The 23,312-nt window shown below is 39.0% G+C and overlaps 7 protein-coding genes across 8 annotated transcripts; 2 read left to right on the top strand and 5 right to left on the bottom strand.

Annotated features, from left to right (window-relative positions):
• Positions 1-17: 17 nt before the first annotated feature.
• On the bottom strand, positions 18-1,893 carry LOC106357438. The gene is made up of 4 exons (XM_013797113.3): positions 708-1,893; positions 528-632; positions 383-447; positions 18-277 (listed from the first exon to the last, which is right to left on the bottom strand). The coding sequence occupies exons 1-4, from the start codon at positions 805-807 to the stop codon at positions 224-226; spliced, it is 324 nt and encodes a 107-aa protein (XP_013652567.1). The 5' UTR covers positions 808-1,893; the 3' UTR covers positions 18-223.
• A 213-nt stretch (positions 1,894-2,106) lies between these two features.
• Positions 2,107-3,673, bottom strand: LOC106357423 (deSI-like protein At4g17486). Of its 2 annotated transcripts, none has more exons than XM_013797098.3 (3): positions 3,317-3,673; positions 2,805-3,104; positions 2,107-2,498 (listed from the first exon to the last, which is right to left on the bottom strand). In XM_013797098.3, the coding sequence occupies exons 1-3, from the start codon at positions 3,447-3,449 to the stop codon at positions 2,233-2,235; spliced, it is 699 nt and encodes a 232-aa protein (XP_013652552.1). In that variant the 5' UTR covers positions 3,450-3,673; the 3' UTR covers positions 2,107-2,232. The 2 variants fall into 2 exon arrangements, with proteins under 2 accessions (XP_013652552.1, XP_013652553.1); XM_013797099.3 differs by having other exon boundaries at positions 2,817-3,104; positions 3,317-3,628.
• Positions 3,674-4,763: 1,090 nt separating this feature from the next.
• Positions 4,764-6,053, top strand: LOC106354829. Its single transcript, XM_013794872.3, has 4 exons — positions 4,764-5,110; positions 5,301-5,350; positions 5,442-5,494; positions 5,611-6,053. Exons 1-4 carry the CDS (start codon positions 4,863-4,865, stop codon positions 5,935-5,937), a joined length of 678 nt encoding a protein of 225 aa, XP_013650326.2. The 5' UTR covers positions 4,764-4,862; the 3' UTR covers positions 5,938-6,053.
• Positions 6,054-6,068: 15 nt separating this feature from the next.
• LOC111207175 (WD repeat-containing protein 76-like) lies at positions 6,069-8,569 on the bottom strand. The gene is made up of 4 exons (XM_022704911.2): positions 7,557-8,569; positions 7,062-7,471; positions 6,528-6,626; positions 6,069-6,397 (listed from the first exon to the last, which is right to left on the bottom strand). The coding sequence occupies exons 1-4, from the start codon at positions 8,487-8,489 to the stop codon at positions 6,181-6,183; spliced, it is 1,659 nt and encodes a 552-aa protein (XP_022560632.2). The 5' UTR covers positions 8,490-8,569; the 3' UTR covers positions 6,069-6,180.
• Positions 8,570-8,830: 261 nt separating this feature from the next.
• Positions 8,831-9,935, top strand: BNAA07G35360D (uncharacterized protein At2g39795, mitochondrial). The gene is made up of 3 exons (XM_013797097.3): positions 8,831-9,106; positions 9,221-9,543; positions 9,649-9,935. The coding sequence occupies exons 1-3, from the start codon at positions 8,864-8,866 to the stop codon at positions 9,809-9,811; spliced, it is 729 nt and encodes a 242-aa protein (XP_013652551.2). The 5' UTR covers positions 8,831-8,863; the 3' UTR covers positions 9,812-9,935.
• Positions 9,936-16,018: 6,083 nt separating this feature from the next.
• On the bottom strand, positions 16,019-17,011 carry LOC106430738 (zinc finger protein 1). Its single transcript, XM_013871532.3, has one exon. The coding sequence runs from the start codon at positions 16,850-16,852 to the stop codon at positions 16,184-16,186; it is 669 nt and encodes a 222-aa protein (XP_013726986.2). The 5' UTR covers positions 16,853-17,011; the 3' UTR covers positions 16,019-16,183.
• A 4,158-nt stretch (positions 17,012-21,169) lies between these two features.
• LOC106354827 (aquaporin NIP6-1) lies at positions 21,170-22,839 on the bottom strand. The gene is made up of 5 exons (XM_013794870.3): positions 22,502-22,839; positions 22,192-22,416; positions 21,766-21,960; positions 21,624-21,685; positions 21,170-21,525 (listed from the first exon to the last, which is right to left on the bottom strand). Exons 1-5 carry the CDS (start codon positions 22,742-22,744, stop codon positions 21,333-21,335), a joined length of 918 nt encoding a protein of 305 aa, XP_013650324.2. The 5' UTR covers positions 22,745-22,839; the 3' UTR covers positions 21,170-21,332.
• Between the last annotated feature and the right edge of the window lie 473 nt (positions 22,840-23,312).

Here is a 23,312-nt window from a genome sequence, read left to right as displayed (position 1 = left end):
TGTAATGTTAAAATTCGTTAAGTTAAAGCCGTTAGTTTGACTAGATAAAACTTCTCTTACACAACATGAGGATGCTCTCCTACACCTCAAACAAACAATAGACATAAAAGCCAGAACGAATAAATATTAAATACAACGCAGTGCCCATAGATTATGATTTTTGTTTTGTTCACACAGTAGCATTAAACGAACTTAAACACAAGCAGCAGCATCAAACACAATATTAATTGTTATCACCGAACCAACGAAGGACATCACGGAAGCTCGTCTTTGGTTTCTGCAAGAGAATACATGAATCTAATTAAAATTATTATTTTTATCTCATGTTCCAATTCCAAATCTTTATCTCTCAGAGTTTTTAAAAGAAAAAGAAAAGCATTACCGAGCCACTTCTTTCAGCCAAATCTATCTCTATCCTTCGACGGTGTTCAAACATCTGGATAATTGCTGATGTATAAAAACACAAAGCAATCACGATTTTTGTAATAAGGATAAATCTCTCAATAAAATTAATGCAAAACAATGACCCCAACTCATGACAGCACAATATCCATAGGTCCAAGATCTGCCAAACAAACGAAGCTTTTCCTTAATCAGCCTGGTGACAGGTCTTGTTCTGCCTCCCTTCGTCTCTGGGCAATTGGAAGAAGTATCACAAACACATTATCCGAGGAGGATAGACGCTTGGGAATAAGAGAGATACTTACTACTGTTGTTTCCAAGGTATGAAATGAAATCACGGCGAGACCCAACATCTCTCCCTCCCCGACTTACCTGAGCGAGCACCGATCTGAGATTCGCCTGCATGATCGTAAAATAGGGTTTAGACTCTCCTTTCCTTGCCTCTGATGATTTGTGATTTTTTTTTTATCTCGACAACTATATGGTCTTTTTGCATGGGCTACGTCCTTTTTAGTATATTATTATTATTATTATTATGTTTTGATAAATTTCGGCTACAAGCCCAAGTTGGATTTACTCGAGCCGAGTCTCTTCTGTGAGACAAGAATTTGAGTGATGATGAGGCAGAATATATTGGCCCCATTTTCGGAGAATCATGTAGAATGGTGACATGGTGGTGGCTGAGCCAGAAGAACTTTCTCATTCTTTTCCAGCCCCCTAATGAATATCTTGAAGCAATAGAGAACTTTCAGAGATGAAACCTCTTCACATAACAACCATGACTGTGCCTTTAAGACTCGAGTCTCCACTTGGCGAAGCAGTTATGTTTGGCTATTTCAGTCTAACTTCAGAAAGTTGTCAACTAAACGAGTGGTTCTTTCAGATATCTACCGAAGGTTCATCAGAAGAAGAGTCTGCAGAAGCTCTTCCACTTATATAAAAGTCTGCAGAAGAAGAGTCTGCAGAAGCTCTTCCACTTATATAAATACACATGAGATTTGCTTGTTTGTTAATCCAGTTGACTGGAAGAGATTCCTAGAGTTGTTAATGTTGTCTATCTTCAGAAGTTATCAACTCCTACTAGATCAGGAAAAGTCTCTGTGGCCTGCCCCAAGGAACTACACAAGGCTTTATAAGCAACAATATATATTCTAAACTAAGGCAGTTGGCTTTTAAACATCTCAGACACATTCTAAGGTTATGACAAAAAAAAGGGGCTTTTAAAGCAATTTTGTTGATTCTGGTTAACAAGGACACAACTAAACTTACACAAGCTCTATTATTTGTTTGATGGCAGAGTCAAGAAGATGCGAATTGCTTCTGTCAGGTCTGAGTCTCAGCTAATAAGCTGTTACCCTTCAAAATATGATTATTGTTACCCTTGTGAACAAATAATGCTTCCTTCAGACATTAATATATGAGTTATGTCTTCAAACTTTCTGCTCTTATTCTCAAGTTTGGCGTTGGCTCATGTTCTAAAATCCGGCATATTTGCTTTTCACTCATTTCTTAAATAGATACTGCCGAAAGTAATAAAATATTAATCAATCTAAAAAAGTGTATGGAATATATTCTCCTTTAATTCAAAAAAAAAAAAAAAACAAGTCCATAGATTGATGCTTCTTCACTTTATCATTCCATGTCTCTGATTACTGAGACTTGAATTTGATATATAAATATAATTGTGTAAAAATTGTATCCAAAAACTGAAAGTGTAAATAAGATTACAGAAAAATAAGGGTTCTTTGCATATTAACAAGATTACAAAGCACAATCGCAATTAGGTGAAAGAAAAAAACAGAGAAGATTTTGTTTAACAAAGAAAGCAAATCAAACGGTTGAAGATCCAAGAATCACTGGCGATGAAGGATGCATAGCACGAGGACGCCTTTTCCTGCTTCGACCACGAACTTGAACTGAAGGAGACGAAGATGATGACGAAGGAGTATCAATCGTCGTAGAGCTCTCTCTGCTTGATCCACCCGTCAGTTTCTTCTTCTCAGTCTCTGCTTCACATGATTTGTCTTGGTTGATTCTGTTATTACCGAGCTTGGTCGCGTTTATGGTCGCAGGAAGCACACAGTTGCACATGAATCCTACCATTTTAAAACAGAGCAATTCAACTTCAGAGCACAGAAAACAGAGTCCTTTTGCCTAAAAATGGAAACTTTAAAGCCAAACCCAAGTCATGTTTTAGCTTCCAAACTGTTCTTATCAATCAGGAAACGTATATATCAATAAACCCAGAAGCTCAACTTGAATCTTAAGCATAAAAGATGGAACCTTTCAAGCTAAAACTTAGTTCACATTTTAGTCTGCATTGTAACCAAAGGCTAAGACTTCACTACTGACGTCTTCAGTAAGAAAGAAACTAAACCGTAAAGATTTGAAGGGAGTGTTACCAGAGAGTTTACCGATTCTTGCAAGACGGTTAACCCAACTAGGAATTGGATTCCCGGTTAACTTAATACAAATCTCGTCGCAGAAGTGGTTGCAGTTCTTGGTGATGAGGTTGTAAGAGCTTCCTTTGTAAATCTCCGAAAGCTCCTCCATCGTAGCTCTCACTTCCAATGGCCCAAGATCCGTTTTACCAATCAAAATCGACTTCCTAAACGTAAACCCTTCGCATTGCTTCGGTTCCCCTTCGAAAATGCCCGTACTTGGATATTCGTGAGCTCCATATGCATACTCTATACCATGAACTACCCAAAACAAATAATATTTTTAGATAATTCGAAAGTCAAGTTCTTGAAAATTGAAAGCCAACACTTATGAATTTAAACGACGAATTAACTTCAAATCCCAAGAAACTTCGATCTAAAATGATATTCTATGTACTAGTAAGAGCATTATTTAGATCTAAAGATGAAGTTTAAAAAGATTCTAAAAACTCAAGAACCAAAAATAGACTAACCTTCAACGCCAGAATGGTAAACGCCAAGACCAAACCAGTAAGCGTAGCCATTGATGGGAGTTAGATCGTACACATTGAGATAAACCGGAACGTTTCCTCTATCCACCACGCTTGAGTTTTTCCGGCACAGCATTTTTCACTTTCTTCCCTCTCTTTCTTTCTTTTCAAGGTTTTAACGCTCACCACTAAAGATTCAACGCCATTTCTCGAACTTCTTTCACCGTCGGAGAGAGAGAGAGTATCGCCGGCGGCAGAGAGAGCAGCCGGACGGGAGTTCTTGAGGTGGAAGAAGAAGACTTGGTTCTATATAAGTTGATGACAATTTATTTACCCTTTCCACTTTAACGTAATTACACAAAATGCCAAGGACTCGTCTTTTGAGATTTCCTATGCTAATTATGTTTACACTTTTCGATTAAGAAGTTGAAGAAGGAGAAGAAGCATTTAGTCTTGAGATTATTGAATAAACAAGGGAAATGCCTTTTTTTTTTGTTCAAAGAATAAACAATGCCTAATCATATTACTTCCATAAATAAATACGTTTTGTTTTCTCTCTTAATATTTACTTTATTTTCACTTGGCACGTTTTGATTTTTATGCTCAGTTACAAGAATCGTTTTATTTAATGGTTTGCCTAAATTAATATTTGGCGGTATGATGCTTTAATAATTTACAGTCTATTATGGGGTCCAATATATAAAGCTTAATATTCGTTATCTATGGCTCAACTTTTGTCTCTAGACCACCCTTTTTTCCTTTCAAATTGACTTGAAATTGAGTAATCATTTTAAATTAAGTAGTGCGGCTAATTATGGTGCAAAAGTGTGTGATAGTACACAAATAAACCATTTGTGTGAAAATATGATAATTATCATGAATCCATGTGTATTTTTATAATGTAATGCCACCAAAAACACTAATAATCTATCTGCCTTATATTCTTTAGGCAATTATTTTTCTTTTTTAAAGCATTTGTTATTTTCTGAAGCAAACCATATTCTGTAAAATATAAAGTTATATAAAAATGTGTAAGATGTTTTAAATACTCTAAACTGAAGAGATGTATGAAAAGTTCAACTTTCTGCATCTTGAAAAAATGAAATGTGTTGAGGCATGCCACTAATATGCCTTGGTTAAATCCAAAATAATACATTTCCCTAAGGCATCATAATATAATAATAATAACTAAAACTAATAGTTAGAATATTAATTGAGAAAAAGAGGTCCACATCATAGCTAACAAACAGTCACCAAAGCTGGAAAAAAGAAGGCAAAGTGAAAGAGACGATTGGAAAAAATTATTGACAAAGATACTCTGTGTCATTAATTAAGCCTTGGTTTTGATTAGATCCCAGATCACAGCTTCATTAAGATCTAACCGGTTTATATATTCTAAAATGTCTCGGACCGGTTGGTGATCAACCCGTGACTTGAGACCCGGTTCTATTCGAGTAAACCGGAAACCCACTAGCCTCGGACTTGTTTAGAGAATTGCGCGAGTTGCAGAGTCGTGGTAGTGGAGCTGTAGTCGCCGGGAGAAATCAGGATGATTCGCGGCAGAGGATCGTGGGTCGGATTGGCGACCCGGTTGAGACACTGTAGGATCCGGCGTGTATGCACCAAAGGAGAGAACGGTGGGAAGAAGCCGGAATCTAGTGTTGTTGCTCAGCACAGCGAGGCTGAATCGAATGTTGTTTCTCGATACGATGAGACGTACAAGAAACTGGATAAGCTCGATTTCGTGACAGCTGCGAAGATCTTGTTCACTGAACCACCCAAGAAGAATAAATTTGGGTACTTTCTTTCTCTGCCTTTAAAAGCTCTTCTGACATTTAGAAATGTGTAAAGTTAGCTTCTTTAGGTTGAAACAAAGTGAACATAGTTTTCTAGTTGATGTTCTGAAACTATGTGTTGAAAGTTAGTTGAGTTCTTGTGCTGGTTAGTATGCCCTCCTCTCCTCATATGGGTGTTACTTGTGCGCTAGGCTTGACTGGCATATTGTGCAATTCATTATCGTCTGCTTGCCGTCTCTAGGTATCTATCTCACTTCATACCCGTCTGTTTCTCTCCCAAATGTTATGGTCAGTGTTGCCGTATAAGGATCTCAATGGTTTCCTTGTAACAGCTGTGTATCTGGTTGCTCAATATGCTCGCCGTAAAATGAAGATTATGGACGCAGTGAGTTTTCATTCTTGCTCATTACCAAACTGATATCCTCAGAGAGATATCTCTATGTTTTAATGTTTTTGTCCTCCATTTTCATTATTTCTTGCCAATGTTGCTTATATCTTCAGGAACTTGGGGAGAAGAAGAGGAAAGAAGATGAAAAGAAAGAGAAGGAAGAAGCTGAAAAGAAGGCCTTAGAAGAAGAAGCAGCAACCAAGTCTCAGGATGAGCTAATGGAGATGAAACAGAGACTTGGCAAAATCGAAGAGACAATAAAAGAGATTGTTTTGGAAGCGAAGAAACCTTCGGGGAATGCTCCAACCAAAACACAAGGAGAACAATCTACCAAACCCCCACCAAAAGAAGAATCAAAACCAAACAATGTGGAACAAAAGGGCAATGTACATAAGCCTGTTGAGAATCAAACAAATGTGGATTCTCCCAGGCCTCAGTGAGATTATTAGAAAGGAAACTTAGGTGGTAGATGAAGAATGATTATACTCTTATGTGGGTTGTTTTGTTTGCTTTTGGAACTAAAGCATTAGTCAATGCAATTCTCTTATTTTGCGTACTCGCTTCAGGATGATTACGTAAACGCAAGGAGTTAATTTACTTTAAGTTATTTTAGTTTAGAGCCAAACAAACAAGATTTGGGTGTCGACAGAACAAAAACCACAACACTTCCTGCTGAAAAATGGTTATTTTGGTGTCCAAACATAGACCTGTCCTCCAGCTGTGGATCCTGCAACCACCCCAACGTTAAGAGGATGGCAATGGATTCTGCAAGGAATAGCTTTCATAAGAGGGTCGTGCAGTTCCTTCACTGTTCTCTTTAGTTTCGTTGAGATCACATCAATTCCTTTTGAAGGACGATTGCCAACAAAGATGTATGAATCATCCCATCCCCACACTCCCCTGCAAATCATAAACAGATGATGAGAGCATATCCCTACTTTTCATTTTCTCATAAATGTGGAGATTTGAGTGTATACTGAAGATAAAATGTGTATTGGAACTGAGAGCTTATTATGATGTGGAGCAATACCTGAAAGTAGAGATCCACCTGTTGGTGGCATTGTCGTGAGATATCATGGATATATCCTCGAAATTGGCGCCACTTAGTATACCAATATAGTTGTCAACGCTACAAAGAAAACAAGAGCAACATGTTACCAAACAAACACCAGTGGAACATGAATCTGCAACTAGCATTTTACAAATGCTGAAAAGAAGTATATACAAGAGAACTACATAGCAAAACAGTTTCACCATACACAAATTCCCCTTGTCTAAGTTGGTAAACTTTAAGAAATTAGATTAGTAGTAACATATCGAAACCACAAGGCATCAAATGCTTCTAGACAGTTGTTTTTTTAACAAGTATGTGCAACTTATATATACCAAAACGTAGAGAGATAATGAACGTCAACAAGTGTGGAGCATATATCTTAATGTTTCAAAAAAAAACAAACAATATCTTGTGTGAGTTCTAAAAACCAAGGAGATCAGTCAAACTCAATGTTCGTAGATCCATAAACTAACAGTATTAAACAGACTGAGAAGAAACACAACAACATACCTTGTAGTAGCAAGTGAAAGACCAGAAGGAGAGAAATAAGCAGAGTGCACAGCCCTGGAATGATTCACAGTCTTTAATGTTTTCGGTGTTGTAGCTCCCATGCTTCTCAAGTCCCAAAGGCAAGCAGTACCATCTGTGGAGCTTGTAGCCATGACATGGGGATTTTGCGGGCTGAAATCTATAGAGTTTATCCTGTGTTCATGTAAATCATCCCAATTGAGAACAGACTTTCCTGCTCGGAGGTCCCATACATACAACATTCCATATCCCGCACTGAAGTACAAGCTTTGCTCATCATTAGGTCTCTGAGAGAGAGAAAATATAGCATCATCGCTCGAATAAACCAGATCAAAAACCGACTTCTCGACATCCATCAACCGTATGAGACCATCATAGCTGCTGCTAATAACCTGCCCCAACGAAAACGAGCTTAGGAATAATAAAAGAAATAACTTTCTCCAACCAAAGTTTCAAGACAATTAAAAAAAAAGGTACCTTTGAGAGAGAGTTTTGCTGAAACACAAGAGATGAAACTGGGGCAGTGTGAGGACGGAACAGATAGATCCCATCATCATCATCATCATCCTCATCCCCACAATCCATATTCCAAAAACCAACATTGCCAAGTTTATCCCCAGCAGCAACCAGCTTAACATTCTGGCAAGGCATGAACTTTACAACCAAAATCCTCCCAGGAACAACACGTGCTACGTTATGCGGCTCTAAACTCAACGGTTCCCTATCAAACTCAATCTTCTCAAAATCAATCTTCTCAGGCTTAATAACTTCCTTCTTCAAACAATCATTACCAGAACTCATAGGAGAATCACCATTCTCATCCTTAGTAACCAATTTTCCTCGACAAGACTTTTTGACAAAAGCTTCCTTCTTCACAAAACCACTAGATGAAACAGGCTCTTCCTTTTGAACAACTGCATTAGACAGGCGAGAAGACCTCCTCCTAGTGCTGCTACTATCTCCAACAGAATCATCACAATCATCCTTAACCATAGACTTACTCGCAGTAGTACCCAACATAGTCTCAACGAACTTCTTATAAGAGCCCTCTCCATCATAAGCCTTATCAAAGGGCAGAGGAGCCAACACACGAGCCGATGATTTCTGCAGAGGCGCCGATGAGTACTGTTGAGGAGGAGTAGGAATACGTTTGGGATAATCCGAGAACCAATTGGGTAAACCGACCGAATCTGGATCCAAGCCTCTGGTCCGTAACGACTTCCGCATAACAATCGGCGTTTCAGGCTTGCTCTGCTTCTCCTTCTTCTTATACGATTTAGTAGAATCGTCTCGAGGGCGTTTGGTTGCGGCGGTGAGAATAGATGCTTTGGCACGGACGTTGAGCGCCGCCAACATCTCATCGTTCCGCCTGATGTTCTCCAATCTCTTCCGCTCGTACTCCGTCGCCATTGAATCACTGTGAGTCAGAGAGAGAGGAAGAGAAAAAGTAACTGTAAGCCCTAGAAGATAAGCAATCAAACAAGAAGATCCCTTATTGCTCGGAGATGCGCGGGAGATTCGCACTTTACCGCCAAAAAAAAACTATTTTCTTAATTTTACGAAAATATCATTATTTGACGGTTCAGATTACTTTCTCTGAACTAGAACACACGATATTGGCCGTACGATGGAACCTCTGCTTTGACTGTTATTAATCTCAATCGACGGTGTAGATTACTTTCTCCCAAACTAGAACGCGCGATATTAGCCGTACGATTAAATCTCTTAAAAACTGTTAAACCCTACGAATCGTCGTCATCATTTCTCCTCTCATCTCTCTGTCAATGGCTCGATTCCTCAGATGTCTGAGAAGAACCGTCTTCTCCGATTCGCCCCCTTCGGTTGCGTACCGGAACCCCAAAATCGGTTTACCCACGATTCAAAATCGGAACTTTTTGATCGGAGGGAGATGTCTAAGCTCGGGGAGTTACGTCTCAGAAATGCAGAAATCAGCTTTCCAAGGAAACATCTGCCGACTCATCCGTAATGAGATCGATTACGAACTCAATCACTCTCCTCCTCTTCAGGTAATAGCAATAAAGCTTGATACTTTAATTATTCCATTTCAATGGCAGAAAGGTAGATACTTTAAGCCTTCTCTAGTTTGGGGATTGATCACTTTGGTTGTATATGTTTGGCAGTCTCCGAGCAGTTATGGTCCATTCACTGTGGAGGAACGGCCTGGAGAGCAGTGGATTAGCTTGAAGAGGAAGTTTGGGGAGAAAGAAGACATTAAAGTGGAGGCGACCATGTTTGATAGATCAGTTCCGACTTCAAAGTCCACCAGAACTGAACCTGAGTTTATTCTTCACATCACTTTCGTTGTCAACATCTCTAAGGGCATTTCTGGTGAGTCCTTGGAGATCGTGTGTTCTGCTTGGCCAGATAACATTGAGATATCCAAGCTCTGTATTCGTAAAGGCACCAACAGTTCGCCGTCTTCCTACGGTGGACCAGAGTTTGAGTACGCTGATTTGATTCTTTTCTTTAACATAGTTAAAAAAATGAGATATAGGACTACTATGTGCAACAGATGAAGTGATTGTGTGTTTGTCTTTGGTTATTATAGGGAACTGGATGATGAGCTTCAAGACGCTCTTTATCAGTTTTTAGAGGAAAGAGGTATAAGCGACGAGCTTGCTGTTTTCTTGCATCGTTATATGAAGAACAAAAGTAAATTCGAGTACGTTAGATGGATGGAAAGCGTTAAATCTTATGTCGAGAAGAATTAGACATTAGTCTCTTTGGATTTCTACTGTTTGGTTCCTCCTAAATGCAATGTGTATGTTAGTACATGACTCTCTTTGATTTGGATTTGCTCGCAATAATACATTCAGTTGCAACTTTTTTTTCTTATTTGTTGCCTAGGTTTTTAGCCTACAGGTTGTGTAAAAACTACTCCTTGATGCATAATTACGAACATGGACAATAACATATACTACAAGACTGTTTCAGAAATGCATGTTTGTGGAAGTGGAATCGTGGTGTTACTTGTTTGCATTGAAAGTGCTTTAAAGTTAAGTTTGTAGAATGATGACTTCTCGGGTAAATTTAATTTTCCCCCTTAGGGAACTTGCTAACTAACACTTGTGTTTGACTTTGGTGACTTCCAAACCAATTCTTAGTGTTCCTTAACAGAGGAGCAACTCCATGGATGTGTTTTTTTAAAAAATTATTATTCCCTAGTGTGGATTCACTGTAAAACACCAGAAGTTAAAGGGACAAGCCAGCTGAATGCAATATCCTATAGTTAGATGTGTGTTAAGTCGGTTTGGTTTATACAAAATATTAGGAGATATAATATGATGCAATTACTATTCTCTTTTCAATTTGATTTGGTATCTGATAAGCTTTTGATTATGAGAACTGTCATTTTCTAGAGAACTTTGGATCTTTTTCCATTATGAAATATGATTGTGGTATCTACATACAAATCTTAATCGATGTGACGGATTAGGATAATCTGAGGGATTAGTAAGGTAATTATGGTGCATAACCACATGATTTCCGCATCGTTAGTATCATGATTTGTGGGAAATATTGATTGTTAATCGCAATGATTAGCATTATTATATGATTATTATCACTTTAATGTAAACATCAACTTGATACATACCCCACCCAAAGCAGACTTCACAGAATCTTTGGGTTATAATTCAGTAAATCCAAGATAATTATCAATTTTCATAATAGATCCCTCTCGCCCACATGGTCACATATTACAAAATAAAATATCAAGTAACAAGTGTTAAATTAGTATAGGCATTAGTGCAGATAATTTTCTTGAGAGTTTTGTAATAGATTAGATTATTGGTTAAAATGGTGATAGAATTGTGAAATAATAATAGCGATGTGACTAGATTAGATTAAAAAGGACAATATAAATTTAACTTTAATAGTCACATGGCGATGAAAACAACATATAAATTTAACTTTAATAGTCACATGGCGATGAAAACAACAACCTCTGACGAACAACTCTTCACTTGTGGATTAATGTCTGTTTCTTTTAACCACATGTAGGGCCAATCTTCGATAATCACAGTGCATCCACTCTATATTTTTTTACAAAAACGTAAAATCTTGTTTTGCTGATATATTGTATTTTGATACCATATAAAATAATCCACTATACTATAGTTTATTGTATACATTATATATATAGGGGATTTCATATTGCATTCTATCAGTTGATTGACTAAAGTCAGTTCACGCCTAATAAATTGGTGACAATTTAGTGGACAATAATGCGTATAACGTAGGACATGTTTTTGTTTCTTTCGGTGACATACTCCACAATTTTTTTTTTGTAATTCTCATTTTAGATACACACATTTATTATGTAGGGTTACTCTCACTTGAACTTAAAAGATGACATATTCTTCACTATGAATATGATTATACATATTTTCTTACTATGACAGTTCCATTGACTTCTTTGTGTTCCTGCTGGTTAATAAGATTGAGATTAAGATCCACCACTGTTATTCTATAACCCAAAAGCATAGAGGCTGGGTTAGATAAACTCTCATCTGAAGGAAGTATCTGTAAATCATAACTAATAAGCTGTGTCCACTCGAGAATCTACTACTACCGTTTGCTGAAAGGAAAGATGCAGAGAAGGCTCTCTTCAGCAGAAAAAGGCAAAGGGCTCGCTTCTGAACCATACCAAGCGCCTAGAACGGGTAGAGTCAGAGCCCAAGCCCCTGAGCACCCAGATCTCTTGCGCCAACATTCACTCAAATTGATTGGACGGGTTACTAATCCCTCTGTCCAACGAGTAAGATCGCTCCTTCCTTTCTTCACAGAGTTGTGGAAAAGTGACACAAGGCCGGTTGGCTCCGATCTCGGGAATGGAATGTTCCAGTTCCAATTTGATAGAGAATCTGATTTAATCGCAGTGCTTGAGAAACGACCCTATCACTACGCTAGGTGGATGGTGATAGTGGAAAGGTGGGAGCCTACCTTTTCTAGCTCCTTCCCATCGCTTATTCCATTTTGGATAAAAGTACAGGGGATACCAGTCCATCTGTGGTCTGAAGAAACGATAAAGAGCATTGGAGACGACTTGGGTGTGTACGAAGAAGCTGAAATTACGTCATCTTCGGTTCGAATGCGAGTCCAAGTGAATGGTCGCTTACCACTTATGATGAGCTCAACTATTGAGTATTCTAATGGAGAAGAGGTGATTGCCTCACTAATATATGAAAGGCTCGAAAAGCATTGCTCTAAATGCTTTAGACTGGATCATGACCTCAAAGATTGCCTGGAGGCAAAGGCACAACTCAGAGCTCTGAAAGAGAGGCAAGAGACATCATCAAGGAGCATAAATCCTAGGCCCAAAGGTGACAACCTTGAGACGTCAAAGACAGGAAGCGCTACCTTCCAGTTTATGGCTCAACCATCGCAGGGCCTTGAGAATAGAAGGTATCAGAGCAGTTACTACCCTCGCGAGCATCAGTACTCCGTAAGACGCGGAGATAGCAACATACACAGGGATGATTATCCCCGAAACAAGGCATACAGAACAGCACAAAGCAGAGATAGTGACCGTAGCTACAGAGCTCACCGGGACCAAGAAAAAGCACGCTACTCTAGGCTCCAATGGCGACCCCGCACAGAAGTCAGCGCTCAGAAAACCAGAGAACCTCCTCAAAATATTGTCCAACCGAGAATGGAAGAAGCTAGCTCCTCCCCACTGTTGCAAAATCCTCCAGTAAGGGGGGTTCCCCTTCGGAGCGATCAGCCTTTTGATAATCAGACTGCAATGGAGGAAGCTATAGGAGAGGTGAGAGAGGCTATGATCCAATACACGCTGTGTGCTGACCCTACGGAAAGTGCTGCACGTAAAGAAAGATTACGCCAAGCTGAAAAACAGGGAGAGATAGAGGAAACGGCTTCTATGATGGTACAAGCAACAATGCAAGCAAGAGCTCCTCCCCCGCGAGAGGAACCTTCCCCCACAAGTGCGGAAAGAGTCTCAGTTCTTCAAAGACTTGGCCCTCAAGTTCTGAACTCAGACGCAATAGGACCTTCCTCTGAAGCCCCAAAGAGTAAAAAGAAACTTGGCCGCCCTCCGGGGAAAAAAGTTGTAAGCGAGAGCCCAAAAAAGCATGGGACAGCTAGCTCCAGGAAAAGGAAAACGTTAGCTGCAAAACCACCAATGATTCGCAGGAAACTAGCGACAGAGACCTCCCAGGGGAACCGAGAAACAAAACTCTCCGCTGCGAGATCAGGGGCGTCAAGAAACTCATCCGGAAGATCGGAAAGAAGCTCCAACTCAGATAATCAACCTATCAGAAACATGATACCGTCTGGGACACGGAAGAAGTCGGGTTTTCGTATCCCGGCAGATCCGCTTCCTTAGCGATCACAAGCTGGAACTGTCAAGGGTTAGGGAATCCCGCGACAGTTCGTCGTCTCCAAGAGATCAAGCGTAATGTAGATCCGGATATTCTCTTCCTAATGGAGACTAAAAATCCCAATGACTTTGTTTTGAAGAAACTAGAGCAGCTTGGATACGAGTCCTATCATTTGTTTCCTCCGAAAGGCCATGGGGCAGGAGGGCTAGCTCTGTTTTGGAACTCAAAGATCAATATTGATATTATGTACTCTAATGCAAATCTGATTGACACCTATATCGAATATGAAGGGAAAGCTTTTTTCGCCTCATTTGTGCATGGTGACTGTGATAAGAAACAAAGAAAGTTACAATGGGATCACCTCCTAAACTTAGCCTCTTCGCGAGACTCCCCGTGGTTTGTTACAGGGGATTTTAACGATTTATTATACGAGGAGGAGAAACTGGGAGGGCCTGCTCGACCTGAAGGCTCCTTTATTGACCTGAGAACCTTCTTCTCTGAAGGGGACCTGTATGATTTGCGCCATTCCGGGGATCCACTATCATGGCGGGGAAAACGTGGTGATCATCTAGTTAGATGTCGCCTTGATAGAGCGGTGGCGAACAGTTTATGGGCAGAGAACTACCCAACAGCAAGATGTCAGTATCTAGAATATGAAGGATCAGACCATAAACCCTTACTCTCCTTCCTGGAACCAGGTTCTAAACGCAGGAAAGGCCTCTTCAGATATGATCGGAGACTAAATGATAATGGAGAGGTGAAAGAGGTTATCATGGAGGCTTGGCTAAACTCAAGAAATGGCACGATCAAGGAGAAAATAAGCAGTACCCGAACAGCTATCACAGAATGGAACAAAGCTCAGCACCGCAACAGTAGACGGGTGATAGAGGAGAAAAAGGCGGAGCTTGAAGAGGCCATGACTTCACCGGCAACTAGATACTGCACTTATCCAAGAGATAAACTCGAAATTGAATGAAGCGTACCTTGCGGAAGAAGCCTATTGGAAGCAGCGGAGTCGCCTTCTCTGGTTAAAGCTCGGAGATCGCAACACAGGCTTCTTCCATGCTACCACCAAAGGAAGAAAAAGAGCAAATAGTTTCTCAGTTATGGAAGATGCTGAGGGGGTAATGTGCTACAAAGAAGAAGAGATCTCCAAAGTCATAGTAAAATATTTCCAGGAAATGTTTACCTCTATGGGTTCATTGAGGAACAGGGCTGCGACTGTGCGTAGAGCTTTGCACCCTATGGTTTCGGAGGAGGAGAACAACACCCTGATAGCATCACCATCCGCCCAGGAGATACGAGACGCCTTGTTCTCAATCCACGCTGATAAGGCCCCCGGCCCTGATGGGTTTTCGGCAGGCTTCTATCAAACTCATTGGAAGGAGATAGGCCCTGATATTGTTGCGGAAGTCCAGAGGTTTTTCGAGCTGGACATGATACCGGAGAAAATCAATGACACCCATATAAGGCTCATCCCAAAGATCAAAAACCCACAGAAAGTTGCTGATTATCGGCCTATAGCGCTTTGCAATGTATATTACAAGATCTACTCGAAGATCCTCACTAGAAGACTGCAGCCGATCCTTTCGTCTATCATCTCTGAGAACCAATCAGCCTTTGTACCTGGACGAGCGATCTCTGATAATGTTCTGATTACACATGAGGTTCTGCATTATCTAAAGACGACAAAGGCAGAAAAACGATGTTCGATGGCGGTCAAAACCGATATGAGCAAGGCCTACGATAGACTTGAATGGGAGTTCATCTCTCTTGTGTTGCACCAGCTCGGCTTTCATCCTAAACTGGTTGATATGGTCATGCAATGCATCTCGACTGTTACATACTCCTTCCTCATTAACGGCTCGCCTAGAGGAATGGTTTCACCGAGTAGAGGTATCCGTCAAGGTGACCCTCTCTCACCGTACATTTTCATATTGTGCAGTGAAGTCCTCTCGGGTCTTTGTAACAGAGCACAAGAAGAGGGAAGCCTAAAAGGAATTAAAGTTGCAAGGGGGTGTCCCCGGGTTAACCATCTTTTGTTTGCGGATGATACAATGTTTTTTATCCGGGCTTCTAAGGAGGCAGCAACAAACCTCAAGAAGATTCTCTTCAGTTACGGGGAGGCCTCAGGCCAAGCTATCAATGTAGATAAGTCAGCCATCACCTTCTCCAAAAGAACCCCAGGCGCTCTAAAGTCGAATGTGAAGGATGTGCTGAACATTCAAAAAGAGGGAGGGGTCGGAAAGTACTTGGGTTTACCGGAACATTTTGGTAGACGGAAATGCGACCTCTTTACTTCCATTGTGGATAGGATTAGACAAAAAGCAAGCTCTTGGTCAACTAGATGTTTTTGTTTCTTTCGGTGACATACTCCACAATTTTTTTTTTGTAATTCTCATTTTAGATACACACATTTATTATGTAGGGTTACTCTCACTTGAACTTAAAAGATGACATATTCTTCACTATGAATATGATTATACATATTTTCTTACTATGACAGTTACACCAGTCTAATACAATTAAATACAAGTTTTGAGTATTGTACTACACAGGCTTAAAATAGACCTCAAATATTGACCTATACAGCAATATATCAAGTAAAAAAGGCACAGCTTAATTGATGAAACTCTACCACATCCTGCAGTCAATCATTATATCAAACAAAGTAATAATCAAAAGATAGTAAAAAACCGAAAAAGTTATAATAAAGACTAAAACAAGATGACAATCAATAGATCATAGCTTAAGGGTCAAGTCAATCTTCTTAAACTGATTATGATCTTCTTGCTTGCTCTTGAAATATTCAATGTTACTGTTGGCGACTTCAATGTGAAATTTCTCCGGCATCACCTTTCCGATAGCCGGTTTCTGATGAACGCTCTGTTTGAAAACATGGCTTAAACTCGCTGTTTGTCTTCCTAGACAAGGATTATGGATCGTTGAATGAGCATGAATCCCTAGCGTTGATCTGTTACTCGGCGAGCCATGTAACGGTAACGATGCCATGCTCGCGAATCTGCTGACTGAACCGTGGCCAAACGCAAACGCTGAAGAAGGAGAGGATGAGGAGGAAGAGGAGGAGGAGAGACTCATCTTGTAGTAGTGTCCGCGTTTGGCTAAGGTACGTTCGCGTTTATGAGCGTTTTGGTGGCCGCCTAGTGCTTGTGAGCTATAGAACTTTCTTTGACAATAATTGCACGAGAACGTTCTTGGATCTTCCACATGTTCTTGACGGTTTGGATGATGATGAGAAGTCGATGATGAGCTGGTTTTGAAAGAATCGATGAGATTGAGTTCTGATGAAGTTGTACCACGTGGCAAAAGGGTCAAACCTAACTCAAGATCTTGATAACATCGTTTCTTGATTTTTAACATTTCCTGATCTCCTTTGATGGAAGGATCCATGTATACTTTGTGTATATAGCCTATAGATAATATATAAAGAGAAGGAAAATAAAGGTTTGATATAGATGTTATGCTAAGTGATGTGGTCGTGGGAAGTCAGTCAAGTGTGAGTTCTATTTATGGAACTGGAGGGACATGTGACCTTTTCAAAAAAGTGAATGATGTTTAAAGAAAAGAGGACACTTTTGATGTGTGCAATCTGACCTAGAGCTACAGAGCAGGGCCGGGCCTGAGAATTACTGGCCCAGAAGCAAAATATTTTTTTTGGCCCCTTACTTTAAAAAAAAACATGAAATACACTAAAAAGTGAAGCAAAGAAATTCGAACCTGGCCCCCATTAGATAATATAATGCATCAATTCCACTTGACCAAATACTATCCTATGTATTTTTGGCCCCTAAAATTAATAATCATAGTCCGGCCCTAAAGCATATGCTTTACCTACCTCTATTCAGGCACGGCCCTGCTACAGAGCCGCACATGTAACCGTATAGTAGTAGACACTAGAAAAAGTTAATGTTGTAATAATTTGAATTATTGATATATTTGGGAACATGAATAATGAGTGTTCATAATTTCATGTTATACTTATTGTAATAAATACCATAAGTAGCTCTATCTTAATCAAATGAGTTTGTCTTTGTTGCCAGTTGCCATATTGTTTCTCTCTTTTCTTTTTCTAATTTTCTTATGTTTTTCTTTTCGTTATAAAACGTTTCTTTTTAGAATGATAAACATATATATAACACTATACAGTATGTACGTAGGTAGTTCCATTCATCTAGGGTTTAGGTGAGACGTTTGATTCAAAAACCCAAATGAAGAAGCTGTCTTTATTTGTTTAAGTGTTAGGTAAGTTAGCACTTTGGACAAGGATTATGAAGCCAATCAGATCTCCCCGACAATCACTTTCGTCTCAAATTTTTTAACCCATTCATTCTCCCGTTTTCGGTCGAATGTCCAAAACCGAAAAAACACACACATAAAAATGTCATTAATCATTGTTTATATTATATCATACGTTCGTTCTCGTTAACTTACAAAACCATCCACCAAGGTTAATCTAACAAAAAGAACAAATGATATGAGATTCGATTCATAGATGTTATAGATTGTCTTTAATCGAGCTTCTCTTAGCTCTCTATTTGTAAATGCCCTTTGATCTTAGCTACTGGATGAAATGACTTCTGAACTGCTTTCTTCCAGTAAACTATCCTATCGAACCTTTCAAGACCTTTTTGTCTTTCGAAATTTCAAGTTCTTTATCACCACCACTGCTTCACATCGTATGCTTCAGTGCGAAGATGTTGATAACGTATAAATTGTTTGTTTGTTTTTTTTTCTTTTTACCATGAAACCACTCATTCTAGGTTAAGCAAATTATGATTATGATATGGAACACCTAAACTTTTTAGTATAAAAAAAAAGAATATGTATTTCTTGAGATAAATGATTGTTTTTAACTGTAGTAATTTACTAATTAATAAATTAAAATATTGATTGTTTTATTACGTAGATTTATACTAACGTTAAAGACAAACTCGGTTGATAATAATATAATATACATTTGAAATCTTACAGCTTTGTTCTGCAGTAAATAATATTACGAGTTCATTGTTAGTAGAAACAACAAGTAAATGCGATCTTTAGACATAGTAAGACAATCAAGTTACGAACTGGTCACACAGGTTCAATTTACAGTGCATCAAAATGTAATCTTATCACCAACATATGATTCCCCAACATATATTTACTGATTTCTTTTTAAAATAAAAAACATCCATCTGCTGGAAAATAGAAACCATCCAGCTTTAGTTACAAAAGTACATCTTTTGTTTCATCATAGTGACTTGTGAGGTGATGTATTTTGTTTTTATGTTTGCTTTGTCTAATCAATTTAGACAGTATATCTCCTCCTAGATTACCTTGTCGGTCCAACCTCCACACCCCAAAGATATATGGACCACCCTCTCATTCTTTATTATTCCCCAAGAAAAATGAAAAAGGAAAAAAGAAAGAAACAACATCCATGTTTAATAGAAGCATAGCTTGTCTAAAACTGCGCATACTTAGTAATCAAAACAGTCCTCTAATCGTTTTGATTAATCAATCATAAACAACTTGGCTGTATACATTGGTTTTCTTCTTCATATGATTGACCTTTTTAACATTTATATAAGCCCATCATCCCTTCCTGCTCTTATATCACGAAACAATGGGCTACTCTCATTCAAAGGCAAATGAGACCATAACCATAAGTCCATATATGGTTTTGCACAAATCATTCAAAGGCAAATGGGCTACTCTCATTCAAAAACCTTTTTAACATTTTTTTTGGGTGTCCTTGTCCATTTATATGAACTTCAAGCTCTGATTCTGTTCTATAAGACTGTTTCTACATTTTAGAAAAGTTACTCGTGACAAAAAAAAAGAAATAAGTTACAAGTTATATCATACTTTGCCTTTAGGAACTAGATCTTACCCGGATGAAGCTAAGGGTTAAGAGGCCAAAGTCATCTCCTCCGCTGATTAATTCAAACCTCGTTTTCATCATACGCATTGATGTAGTCCTAAGCTGTCAAAGGATTACAAGCACCTTGGATCAAAGTGATGATTGATCCAACAAGAGGGGTGGTTCTTCTAATCGACTATAAAACCGGCTGGATGGTAGTGATGATGATGATCTCGAACAGAACAGGGTGTTGACTGATTCCACAATCAACCACGAAGAAGAACAGCCTGATTCCACAAGCAGTCTCAATCGCTAACCACTAAGACAAGTGAATCCACACAAGGCTTGATGATCAAGATAACTCAAAGACACAAAGACTTTGGAGAAAATAAACTAAGAAGTTTATTATTTCTTGGGTAAAAGATTTGTGCCATACAATGATATAACTAATGAGCTTATATAGGCTCAGTACAATGATTTAGAAATCTAAGTAAAATGAGAAAACATGCTGAAATTAAGAAATCTAGCCGTTAGGCCTTAATGAGAGAATGGGAAATGTGTGGAGCTGCTTGTATCTGGACAACTTTGGGAAGATCCTAGGAGCCTTGGGGAGCTTCTTGTTGATGAAACAAATAGCCAAATCACAGCCAAGAGTGTAGAAAACTAGCCGTTGGGATTTAAAGCAGACTGGCTCCAAAAATGGCAAGTTGAGATGGTGAAGAATCTGGCTGATCCAGTGAGGTTTAGTGCATGGTATGAACTCTCCAAGTGGTCTTAGATGTAATGACTGATCTCCTGGTTTCCACACGTGAGTTTGAGTTGCACATTCCTTAAGCAAAGAATTACTTTCCTTAAATAGAACCAGTTCGGATGCAGTGTAAGTAGCCTGACTTGTAAATGGTATATCTCCTAAAGCATTACTCCTTTTGGTATGAAACCAATTCGCCGCGTGCTCTGGTTGAGTTGAGAATATATAGCAAGTTGTTTCACGGTCAAATTTCTCATGGTTGCAAAGATATCCTTATTTGACTGCACCTATGTCCTGGTTGGCTTCTTTAGTTTTCCTCATCTTCATGTTCTTCACTGATTTACTCCTGGTTCCTTTCTCCTTTTTTGATGACGACTTGAGGTCCTCATCACGCATACAAGGGTGATTGATATCCTCCAATGGTTTTCCTTTTCCACTTCACTTGGTCTTTTTTACTCTTGTTTTATCTCTGCAAGCGTCCTCATGATCCCTCCCTCTTTCCTTTCAGCAAGAGGAATATGCACCCAAAAACCAAGAAGGGTTCTTAACAGTCTGCAACTAATAAGAACTTTTACTGGCGTCTTTGCCAAAGAAACTGACTGTTTGTTTCAAAAGCTTCTCAAAGTGTAAAAGAAAATCATCTTTCAATAGTGGAACATTATATTTTCCATGCTATTGCTTGATTAAAGCTGTTATGAGCTTTGAGTCTAACTAATGTTTTGACATTGCTGGCTCTGTTATGAGCTCTGAGTCTTACCAATGTTTTGCCATTCTTGAATTGAAAGAACGTTAAGGACCTCATATTCAAAAAGGAATACACAATAATAGAGGGCAATCATGTTCCTCTTGTTTCCTATTAGATGTACAAGAGAGCTTACTCCATGGTGTTCTTAATTTTGCTAGCTTGTGTTTTCACCGTATGCACTAGGAGAACACAATATCTTTTGCATAGAAGTTATGAGATTCTTGGGACCCTTGAAGCTCAACAAGCCCAAGGCTGGTGTCTTGCATGGTAAGAAACAAGTTTTCAACGACGGAGGAGATACTGGAAACCGCGAAGACAAGATCAATGATCTCTCATCAACAAAATGAGACTAAATACCAAGCACTTGACAAAAACGATAATGCAATTTTGATTTATAAAGAAAAAGCATTCGCAATACTTCTGCCTTCAGAGCTTATATTATAATGATATATCTCTGGCGTCAGAGACTATATTATACACATAGTGATGCAAACAGAGAACACATGGCGAATGGGATTTGAATATTTATCATGAATCATCTCCTGAAACTCCTCTTCTCTTTGGGTGCTTCGTCTTCCTCTGGCAGCTTCACGATCGTGTATGTTCCTGCTCCGATCAACGCCCCAAGAATTGGGGCAGTAAGGTAAACCCAAATGGCTCTGTAATTGTTTGCTGCAATGGCTGGACCTAGTGTTCTTACTGGATTCATCGAAGCAGACGTTGCTGGTCTGTTTATCATGATCAGCAAAACATAATCATATATGTATATCTATGTAAGAAACAAGAAGACAAATGTGACTTAGATCCGTCTAGTGAGTGATTTTACCCAGCTATGAGTATGTTAAGCATGACCGTTGCTCCTACCGCTATTCCCGCCAACTCTCCCACCTGTCATTTTATATTTTGATTTTCAGACGTGTTTCAACTGTTTTGTTCTTTTAAGATTTTAGTGTTTAGTGTATATTTACAGCTCTAGTGTCGGTGGCCACGGCAGTGACAACAAACATAAGGTTGAAGCTGATTATGAACTCCAAAGCGAAAGCTTGGCTGAGGCCCACTGTTGGCACCGTTACGCCACCGCTCATCGTTGGTTCAAACACTGCTTTCAGTGCAAACGACGCACACAACGACGCGATCACCTGCGCTCCGATATACACCGGCACCTAATTTTGTTTACACATTGAATTACTTTAGTCACTAACAAATAACATTCCAAATAACTAAAAAAAAACAAATCGCTTTGAATTATCAAATTTTATAGTATATCTTAATTAACCCATATGTGTTGCGTGTGCATGTGCATGTTCACGTGTTTCTCAGTAACATCCAAAATTTTTTAAAAGAAATTAAATTGAAGTAACTGCCGGTTGAAATAAAAAGAAAAAGTAACTGACATGTTTCCAAGGGAAGTGTTTAAGAGCAGCAAATGCAATGGTGATAGCCGGGTTGAGATGTGCCCCGGAGATGTGACCGGTCGATAATATAACGATCATAACGGCAAGACCAGCCGAGGCGGCGCAGCCTATAAGCGTGACTGCTCCATCTGTCTTCTGATTCACAATTGCCGTGGCTGTTCCGGCGAAGATCAGTATCAATGTCCCAACAAACTCTGCTCCCAACTGTAAAGTTTACAGTGTAAACATATGCATATTAGTAAAATGAATGCATCTTTAGTTAACAAGTTTAGTTTGTATGAACATGTACCTTTCGGTAGAGGGAGACGTTAGGAGGAGGGAGAGCGCAAGAGACTGGAGGGAGTCTTCCATCTTCAAGTGCCCATTCATTGTCAACATTGAAGCATTTGCAGCTTTTTAGAATTGACTTTGGTGTGTATTTACCATTATGTCCATTCCTCTTTCCTTCAAAACCTCCAAAGAGCGGTGCTCCTGGAGTTCCCGGTGTTGTCGCCGGTGTTGAGGGCATTGATGGTATTTCCTCGTGATCCATATTGGAGAGAGAGAGAGAGAGATGGAGAGATAGGATGTTTGAGGATATAGATTTTTTTTTTCTTTTTTTATTGTTGTGTGTGGTATAGGGATGAAGAGGATGCGCAGGCTATTTAGGGACATTTGCTAAAACCAACCCAAATATTCAAGTCAAATGTAAAAGTGTACCCCACTTTCAGTCAAATGCAAAACCAACCTAAAGGAGTAGTGAAAGTACTATTTCACCCTTATGACCAAACAAAAAACATAAATGTATTTTACGTTTCTATCCTTTTGAAGTCTACACGTAATAAAAGAAGTCTACATATATATAGACTTCCTACGAAGTCTACTTTATAGACTTGTTTTGTAGTCTACACTCTAATTTGGTCTACTAATTTAATTTTGAAAATGTATAAAAATAATTATTGTGATATTTTTAATTAATCATCAATATAATGAATAATATGAAGTAAATAAATTAAAATTTCATATAATCGAACAATTTTGAAGAATATATACTAATTTGGTTATCATGTGCTAGACTATGTTCATAGTTTAGAAACAAAAGGTTCTAACATGTTATGTCT

The sequence above is a fragment of the Brassica napus genome, chromosome A7, assembly GCF_020379485.1.
Source record: "Brassica napus cultivar Da-Ae chromosome A7, Da-Ae, whole genome shotgun sequence".
In the NCBI taxonomy this organism is placed as follows: Eukaryota; Viridiplantae; Streptophyta; class Magnoliopsida; order Brassicales; family Brassicaceae; genus Brassica; species Brassica napus.
This window is presented reverse-complemented; position numbering and strand designations above follow the sequence as displayed.